Here is a 9,831-nt window from a genome sequence, read left to right as displayed (position 1 = left end):
CCTGCTCCCAAACCATTCCATATCCATTGGAGTCCCAGGGGATGGATGAGGGAAATGGTGGGGAAGCGGTGAGGACAAAGTGTTATTGATTGTCAGCCTTGAAGGGTCTTGATGTTCATATTTATTCAGACTGCATTAGAAGGTGATGGGGATCACTATCAACTGGAGACTGGTGAAATCAATCAATAAACAAAAGAAAACAGGAGAAAACAATTCTTGCTTCATTGCTTTGAATATAGTACATTCACTTTGAAAAAAAATCTGAAATCTGTCTAATTAACCACAGATCCAAATAATCTCCATCTTTATCCTGTCCAAACACCCACAATAGGGGTAAAAATAAATAAATTAAACCAAACATCTAAAGCCTCATAATTTTCCAGGATTTGGTTGTGAATGTGGGCTTGGTTCAGAGAAACATGCAGGAGGACTTGGATTTTGTGAGGCCACCCAGGCCAGGCATAGTGAGTCCACGATCTTGTAGTTGTGCCAGCAGAACATGTCCACCTGAGCCTGTCTGCTCTCAAGGAATTCTGGTTGTCTGTCCCAGACAGACAATTTCCCCTGAAGCGCCAGCCCTGCTCCCGGCTGTGGATGTTCCTGTCCACCAACCTCTCCTGCTTGTGGCTGCCCCAGCTTTGGGATGGGCCCTGGGCCTGGAGCAGGAGCAGCTCTTGAGGGCCCCAAGGCCGGGGCTCTTGTGCTGCCCTGGGCACATGGGATGGCAGCAGGGGCTGCAGAGCTCTCAGCACCTCAGCCAGAGGGGAGCAGGGCAGCCAGGGAGCCTCCTTTGGCCTTGGCCCAGCACCTTCCCCATGGCTGGGGCTGAGTCCTGTGGGAGCTGCAGCTGCTGCTGTGCCCTTGCCAGGGGCTGAGGCCGTGGGGCCATGGCCAGAGCAGCCTGGCCTGAGCAGAGCTGTGGGGCCAGAGCCGGCTGGGCTGGGCTGGGGAGAGGCCCTTGGTGCTGCCCAGAGCTCAGGGCAGCTGGCAGAGCTTGCAGGGAGCTGGGCTGGGCTCAGAGAGCCTGCCACAGAAACCATCCGTGTCCATGTCAGCCTGGCTGAGCGGGCAGGGGCAGGACTCAGCCCAGGCCTTGTGGGGCAGGGCCAGCGCCTGTGCAAGGCATTGGAAACAGGCAAGTGCCCCAGAGAGGAGGCTGCTCTGTGCCCTTGGGGGCATGGAGAGAGCAGGGAGGGGGCCCAGGACATTTGTCATGGCCAGCCTCTGTCCCCAGCCCTTGGCAGCCCTGCCTGCTGAGGCCAGCTTTGCCCTGGGCTGAGTTTGGCTGTGGCCCAGCTCCATCCTCCTGCGGGGCTCAGGGCCTGTTCCCGGCCATGGCCAGCCCTGGCCGGCCTCTCTGCTGGCCCAGAGGCCGGCAGAGCCCGGGGCAGGGCTGTCTGTGCAGGCCCACAGGTGCCAGGGGCTCTGCAGGAGCTGGCAGAGGCTGCCCAGCAGGGAGGCCATGGGGCACAGAGCCCCAAGGCTGCCGTGGGCACCACGGCACAGGGGCCGTTCCCAGCCGCAATGCTCCTGGCCTGGGCTGGCCCTGCACAGGGGCTGGGCCACCATGGCTGGGCCAGCACAGGGCCACCAAGGGGCCACGCAGCCGCTGCCGGGGCTGGCAGCAAGGCCAGGCACACACAAGCAATTGCTGAGCATGGCCTGCGCTGGCCAGGGCTGACTGTGCCACAAGCAGAGCTCAGCTGCCCTTGGGGGCTGCAGGAACACTCAGGAGCCCAAGGAGCCTCCATGGCTGTGCTGGAGACCAAGGCTGCAGGAGGGAAATGCAGGGCTGCTGTGGGGATTTCATTTCAGCAGACACATCAGCTTGCAAGGTGCTCTGCTCTCCCTCAGCTCCTCTCCAAGAGATGCCAATCCCAGCTGGGCACCTCAGGGCACTGGGGCCCTACAAGTGGCACAGCCTGTTCATGGGCAGACAGCTGATGTCTGTCTGGAAAGGGCCACAGGTTTTAATATTTGTACATTTCATAATATACAAGCACATCTTCATCAACCAGGTCATTGGAGTATTTTAAGAAACGGCAAAGTTTTCCCACCAGGAACAGAAATTTCCTGGATCTACTAAATTCTTCTACTGATGGCAGGAGAAGAAATACTCATCTTCCCCTCTACTTTAGTCACCAATATCCTGTCTATTTCATCTCCTTTTTCCTTCAGGTGTTTCCATCTCTCCTGTTTAAATGGACATGTCTAAGGACATCTCTCCACTAGACCAGCTGCATCTATGTACTTCCCATTTCTCCCAGATTTCCTCCTCCAGATGCTCTCTGGTCATTCAAAGGCCTCTCAATTGACTGGTTTCATGCTTTGAGCTTCAGCGAGTTGCCCAATCTTTAAGACGTTTAAATCAATATCACATTAGTCAAAATTTTATTTGTGTTTCTATCTATCCTAGAATCAACTTTTCTCGTGTCTTTGCCTAAAACTGTAAGCATCCATATCCGTGAGACTTTCTTGTCAAACTTTCATCCATCCCAAAACTAGATGCTGTTTTTTGCCCCTTTCCCAACCCTTTTCACACAATCCCCCCCAATCCCCAGCCCCTGCTCACTCAGTTTTAGGATGCCATCCTTCCTTTTCCCCACATTTCTAACCTCTCCCACCCCTTTGCTGTCGTCCATCAGTCCCCAGCCCCCTTCCCATTCTTGCTTTGGGGGGGGTCCCACTCCCCCTACCCCTCCAATTCATTTTGTGGGTCCCACCCACCCTACCTCTTCCACCCTACCCTGGCTCCTCTTCCCACCCCCTCTACTCACCTGACAGCTCTGCACCCACGGTTGGGGCAGCTCCAAGCACCACCAGTGCCACCAGTACACCCCAGCTGCCCCCAGACGCCCCATCCCCAGCAGTGGGCAGGTGCTGAAACCTCCCCCCTTCCTAAATTCAGCTCCCAGGTGGGGTCCAGGTGGGGAGTGCTGGGCACTGTGGGTCTGCCGGGTATCAGTGAGAAAAGCTCTGCTTGTCTGAAATTTGTTTAGTGACTTTTCTGTCTGGCTGAGGAAAGTCCCAGGCATTGAGACAGGGAGAGATCCTGCCCCGACCACCAGCACAGGAAAAACACTCAGCCTGGGGACTGCATTTATTACCAACAAAATCAGAGCAGGTGAATAAGGAGTGAAAGAAATCTCTCCAACAGCTTCCCCCCACCCAGTGGGGATCATCTGGAATGTGGGTCACCAGGTCTCTGCCCTATGTGGGTCACTGGGGATCATCCAACATGGATCCTCCAGTGGGGGATGAAGTTGGAGCAGTGGAAGATCTTCTCACTATTGGGGCATTCGAAGAGCTTCCCTTATTGGTGGCTCTGTTGGTGTCTGGTCAAGTTAGAGCTCTGTGAGAAGCTCTTCCCGCACTGCCCACACTCGTAGGGCCTCTCCCCGGTGTGAATGCGCCGGTGCCTGGCGAGGTTGGAGTTGTGGGTGAAGCCCTTGCCGCAGTCGGGGCAACGGAAGGGCCTCACCCCAGTGTGGATCATCCGGTGGGAGGTCAGGTTGAAGCTCTGTCTGAAGCTCATCCCACATTCCTCACACGTGTAGGGCTTCTCCCCGGTGTGGATGTGCTGGTGCCTGATGAGGTGGCAGTTTTGATTGAAGCCCTTCCCGCAGTCAGGGCAGCTGTAGGGTCGCTCCCCTGTGTGTGTCCGCTGATGCATGAGGAGATTGGAGCTGCTTTGAAACCTCTTCCCACAGTCAGGGCAAGCATAGGTCCTCTCCATGGTGTGGAGCCTCTGGTGCTCGACTAGCAGTGAGCTCTGGCTGAAGCTCTTCCCACATTCCCCACACTCACAGGGCTGTTCCCCGCTGTGCAGCCGCTGGTGCTTGATGAGGCTGGAGCTCCACCTGAAGCTCTTCCCACATTCCAGGCACTTGTATGGCCTCTCCCCAGTGGGCACACAATGGTGGGTGAAGAGATTGGAAGTGTGGCTGTAGCTCTTCCCACACTCCAAGCACTTGTAGGGCCGCTCCCTGCTGTGAAGCTGCTGATGGACTACCAGGTTGGAGATCCAGCTGAAGCTCCTGCTGCCGCCCAGGCCCAGGGTGGGTCTTTCCTCCTCAAAGCCCTGTGATGTGTGTTTGCAGCCCCTCCTCGTGCAGGATCTCTGGGGCTCTTCCTCCCCACTGGATTCCTGTGCTGTGGAGCCGCTCAAAACAGCCTCTTCCACGAGGTTCTGCTGTGGGGATTTGTCCTCCCTGGCCTCCATCCTCAGCTCCTGGTCTGGGAGAGGAAGGACAAGGAAAGGATGGGGATTTGCCTCCGTGCCACTGGGAAGGGGAAAGAGATCCCCTCAATGTGGCAGCAGCTCTCTGGCCACAGAGAGCAACACATAACTTTCCCAGGCCTTTCTGGGGAAGGCTGTGAGAAGATCAGAGAAAAGGATGAGAAACAATTCTTATCTTAGCTTGCTGCACCTGTCATTGTGAGCGTGTGGAATGTCTTATGGAGATTTGTTTACCAAAGGATGGTTTCATAATTAGCCAATGATGATGTGTTTGAATTGGAGGACCAGTTAGGTCCAGATGTAACATAACTGTCTTCAAAAGCAATGGGTTTCTTAAAAATGAGGTATATAATAAAGAGATTGATCAGCCTGCTGTGAATCATGGAGTCAATACTAATTATTACTGGGCTGGGGGCCTGGTGCGGCGATCCCCCCAGTGCATCCCTGGCAGGATAGCATTGGCAGCAGGGTTGTCCTGCAGCTGGGGGCCATGCTGGGCTGGGAGAGGGAGCAGGAGAGAGGGGGAAAGGGGCAGTCACTGCCCCCTCTTTAGTCTCCCTACTTAGGTATACTCTGGGGTTTTTGGGGTCCCAGGGTCCCTTCTCTCCTTATTCTCTGCTTTGGGGTGCAGGGGTCCAAGGAGTCCCACACTGTCCCTCTCCAAGCTCTTGAGGGTCTTGCAAATCGCAGCAGTCCCCTCTCTCTGGGCTCCCCACTGTGGGGTGCTGGAGGACACAGGGGTCTGCTTCTCCAGGCTGCCTCTGTCAGCAGATGCCACCAGGAACCCCCAGTGTCCCCCCATGGGGCACTTTCCAAACAGCTTTGCAGTTCTTAATTCCCAAATGTTTCCCCCCAAAAAAAACCAAACCCAAGATTCCCCCAGGATATCTGGGCCAAGCTCCACCTTCCTGATTACCTGTGGAACTGGGGACAGGAGATCCGGGAGGGGGAAAGGCAGAGGGGGCTGGGGGATCCCAGGAGTGGCTTTACTGGCAGGGACTATGCTGCACTGGGGTAACTGGTAACTTACTGGGACAACTGGGAGTGACTGGGAATAACTACAAGCATGCAGAGGACAACTGGTATATACTGGGACTGTCTGTGACCATACAGGAGTGACTGGAACCCCACTGGGAACAGCTGGGACCATGCAGGGGAGAACTGGAACCACCCTGGGGACAACTGGGAGTGAATGGGAGTGACTGGGTCTTCACTGAGGGTAACTGGACATGACTTGGGACCATGCTGGGAGGGACTGAGATCATACGGGGAGTGACTGGGACTATACTAGGAGCAATTGGGTGCAACTGGGATCAGGAGCAACTGGAACCATCATGGGGGCAACTGGAATCATACTGGGATCACAGTGGGAGCAGCTGGTCATGATTAGGGACACTGGTTCCATACTGGCAGCAACTGGGACTGCACTGAGGGTGACTGGGAGTGGCTGTGAGCAACTGGGATCAGGCTGGAAGCAACTGAAGACAAATGGGAGTGACTGTGAACATGCTGGCAGCAACTGGGATATACTGGGAGGGACTGAAACCATACTGGGAGTAAATGGGAGCAATTGGAACCACACTGGATGATTATGGGAGCAGCTCTGCCCAAGCCAGGGATCCTGCTGGAACTGGCTGGGATCATACTGGGAGTGACTGGAATTGTACTGGGAGTATCTGAGAGTGACTGGGATTGTAGCAGGAGTGACTGGGATCATCCTGGAAGTGACTGGAACTATACTGGGAGTGACTATGGGTCCCACTGGGACCACTCTGGGAGCCACTGGGATTACAATGGGCGTGAATGGAACCTGACTGGGGGTTACTGGGAGCTACTGGGTCCATTTTGGGAGGAAATTGTGCACACACTGGGAGCAACTGGGATCAACTGGAAGGTGCTGGAACCATGCTGAGGCAACTGAGACCACAACTGGGATCATACTGGAAGCAACTGGGACCACACTTTGGGCAACAGACAAAAACTGGGATCACACTGGAGGAAACTGGGAGTAACTGGGAATGACTGGGATCATTCTGAGGTAGCTAGAACCTTACTGAGGCAACTGGGATATACTGGGAGTGTCTGTAACCATACTGGGGGGACCGAAATCACACCAGGAACAGTTGGGATCATGCTGGGGGCAACTGGGAGTGAGTGGGACTGTGCAGAGAGGGACTAGGACTATTCTAGGGACAAGTGGGATCATATGGGAAGAACTAGAATTATTCAGGCAGCAACTGGGACCATACTGAGATCACACTGAGGATGACTGGAATCATACTGGGATTGACAAGGATTGGCTGTGAGCAACTGAAAGGAACTGGGAGGAAGTGGGAGTGACTGGGAGCATGCTGGGGGTGACTGGGATATACTGGGAGAGACAGGGAGTCACTGTGATCATACTGGAGGCTACTGGGGTCATGCTGGCATTGACAGGGAACTGGGATCACACTGGGGGCCACTGGCATCATACTGGGAGTGACTGGGTGTCCTGGGGTGACTTTGTGATGCTGAATTGTATCCCCATTCGTCTGTTTAGCCCAGAAATGAGTTGTGCACCTTTAAGACTGGTTCTGAGCACGAAGGGTGGGGAGAAGAAGAAGTGTGCACTTTTCAGACACTGCACTCACTCCGCCACATTCTGTGTGTTGTCTGCGAACACACAGACAGCAGGACAGAGCTCTCCTTTGCTTTTAGTTAGTTTTTAGCTAGCTGAGGCACAGAAGTTCCCCAGATTGTGGTTTCTCTTTTTCTTGGAACTGTTCAAACCTGCTCTGGACTCAACACCCAGAAGAGCACCGGCAGTTTCCAACACCAGAGGGACTGATAAAGGAGGGACTGAGTAAGCCAAGCTTACAGCCCACAAAGGGAACTTTTGGAGTTTGTCATCTCTTTTGGAGCGGCAAGAGGCTTTATTGTTTAATATTGTTTTGGTTTTTGTGCTGGTGAAGGCTTTGCCTGTTAAATAAACAGGTTTTTTCCACTTTTCTGCATTTTTTCCACTTTTCTGCAAGGAAATATTTTCCCAAACCAGTTTGGGGAAATCTGCTTCTAAAGGAACTTGAATCTGCTTTCTGGAGAAACCCCTTTAGAGGTTTTCTCCAAAATTTGCCCTAAACCAGGATACTGGGATTAGACTGCAAGTGACTGGGATTATATTGGGAGGGATTGGGATCATGCTGTGAGTGGCTACAATCATACTGGGATTATGGCAGGTGTCCATGTACCCTGATTAGGGTTTACTGGGAGCTACCAGGCCCATGCTGGGAGCCAACTGCACACACACTGGGAGGAACTGGGAGCAACTGGCAATTATAGGGTACATGCTGGTGACAACTTGGATATACTGAGGGTGATTGGGATAATCCTGGGGGCAACTGAACCATGCTGAGGTAACTGGGAGTGCCTGGCAATTAGTACAAGAATGTTCAGGGCAACTGGGATATACTGGGAGTATCTGAGACCACGTGGGTGGTGACTGGGACCAGACTGGGAGCGACTAGTAAGGTGCTGGGGGGAACTGGGACCATGATGGGGGCAACTGGGGGCAAGTGTGACTGAGGACCTGCTGGGAAAGACAGAGATCATACTGGGAGTGACTGGGACTATATTACCAGCAACTGGGAGAACTGGGAACACGCTGTGTGAAAGCTGGGAAAGACAGAGATCATACTGGGAGTGACTGGGACTATATTACCAGCAACTGGGAGAACTGGGAACACACTGTGTGAAAGTAGGAGGAAATGGGGGCAGCTGGGACCATGCTGGGGACAAAATGCATCATAATAGGGAATGACTGGGAGGGACTGGGCTCATACTGGGAGCAACACCCCGCTCCCCAACCCCCACCGCCCAGCCCCCACCCCGGGGGGCCCCCCATCCCCCCGCCCCCCGCCGGGGCTCTGCCGCCACCCACACCGGGACCCCCCAAAAACACCTCCCGGGGACCCCAGATGTCCCCTCGAGGGGCATCTGCCGCTCATCTTTGGAGCCCTGCAAGGTCCAAACATCCCCCCACCTCCAAAACCCGCAAACCCAGGGACCCCCGGGATATTTGGGCTGAGCTCCCCCTTCCCGGGCACCTGCGGGCTGGGGGGCGATGGTCCCGGTGGAGCTGCGAGTTCGGGTAGCGCCGGAATGGCGCGATTCATCCAAGCATCCTCCTGCTTCCTGCAGCCGCTCCGCCTCTTCCTCCCTCCCTCCTCCTCCTCCTCCTCCTCCTGCCCCGTTCCCGCAGCCCTCGCAGCATGTTCCTCCGCTTCCAAGTCCTGCTCTATCCCAGCTCTTCCTCCCACTCCTCCTCCTCTCTCTGTTCCTCCTCCGCGCCTCCTCCTGCTCCTTCTCTTATTCCCTCCAGCCCTTGTCCCGCTGCTGCTCCATCACCGCTCCGCCGCTCCCTTCCTCCTGCCCCGTTCCCGCAGCCCGCGGCAGGAGCGGGGCTGGAGCCGGGACAGCTCGGCATGGGCAGCGCGGGGCTCTCGGCTGCTCCCACCCGCTGGGGGCGGGGGGAACCCAATCTGGGCAAAAGGAGAGGGAAACTGGGAAAAGTGGGGGCTGCAGATCCACTCTGGGGACCCTGGGTGGGAAATTCCATCCTTTGGGCTGATGCTTGAAAGATAGGCTGGAAATAAATCCCCACAGACCCACATCTGTAGAGCAGGCATTTGTTGATTGCAGCGCTGGTGGTGAGGGGATTTCTGCACCTAAACTCGCCCACCTTTGCCACGTGCTGTGGTGTATTTATACAGTGTTAAGGATATAGTTAGTAATTCGTGCAGATAAAATTATATAAAATACATAAACCAAACCAACTGTACATAGGGAAGGGGGAGGAGGGGGGAGACCCGGACGAAGGCTTTGTGCAGCCCGGACCGAAGAAAGGACCCAACTTGAATATGAAGAGCTCTAAAAAGAAACAAAGAGATTCTGCTGCGGGCAAATTAAAGAGTATAAGAACCTGCCTCGGAACAGGCGGTGTGGATGAGGGGGATTTAGTGCGATAGAGGCCAAATCCACTTTCACCCAGCCTACCTCCCGGGGTGTTACGCTGTCCGTTTGGTTGTTGGCTGTCAGGACTGTATTACAGTTGCGAATAAATTATTTTTATTTTTTTTTAATTGAAATTGGGCGTATTTCATTTTTACTTATAACATACAGTAAGTGTTGCTCAGTGTCGCTGTGTCACTACAACACCATCACCTACATGCCAGAACTCACAGAGTATGAGCTCGTGGTTATTAGATAGTTCTTCTGCACCACCCCTGCACCTCCCCAATCTGGGAGTAATCAGGGGTCTGTGATGAAGGCTTCCAAGGTCTTCTGCACATCTGAACTTTTCAACTTTGTCTTTGGAGCACACACAGTTATGGTGTTCCTTGGTGTGTCTGGTCCTAACCTGCCAAAATTTGTTATTTTGTGGCTTATTGGCTTTGCACTTGCCAATTTCTCATTAATACTATACCTGTCTATGTCTGAACCTATCCACCTGGTGAGTTCTTTTCTTCTTTTTTTTTTTGTCTATTCAGCATTAAGCAACCAGTTAACCATATACTAGCCATTGCATTGTAAGAAAGTTATTTAAATCAGGTTGC

The 9,831-nt window shown here is 54.1% G+C and overlaps 1 protein-coding gene across 1 annotated transcript; it reads right to left on the bottom strand.

The window, feature by feature from the left end:
* Window positions 1–2,790: 2,790 nt before the first annotated feature.
* LOC121358322 (zinc finger protein 239-like) lies at window positions 2,791–8,390 on the bottom strand. The gene is made up of 2 exons (XM_041476424.1): window positions 8,323–8,390; window positions 2,791–4,236 (listed from the first exon to the last, which is right to left on the bottom strand). The coding sequence occupies exon 2, from the start codon at window positions 4,220–4,222 to the stop codon at window positions 3,314–3,316; it is 909 nt and encodes a 302-aa protein (XP_041332358.1). The 5' UTR covers window positions 4,223–4,236; window positions 8,323–8,390; the 3' UTR covers window positions 2,791–3,313.
* Window positions 8,391–9,831: the final 1,441 nt, after the last annotated feature.

The sequence above is a fragment of the Pyrgilauda ruficollis genome, unplaced genomic scaffold (assembly GCF_017590135.1).
Source record: "Pyrgilauda ruficollis isolate IOZ18807 unplaced genomic scaffold, ASM1759013v1 scaffold380, whole genome shotgun sequence".
In the NCBI taxonomy this organism is placed as follows: Eukaryota; Metazoa; Chordata; class Aves; order Passeriformes; family Passeridae; genus Pyrgilauda; species Pyrgilauda ruficollis.
This window is presented reverse-complemented; position numbering and strand designations above follow the sequence as displayed.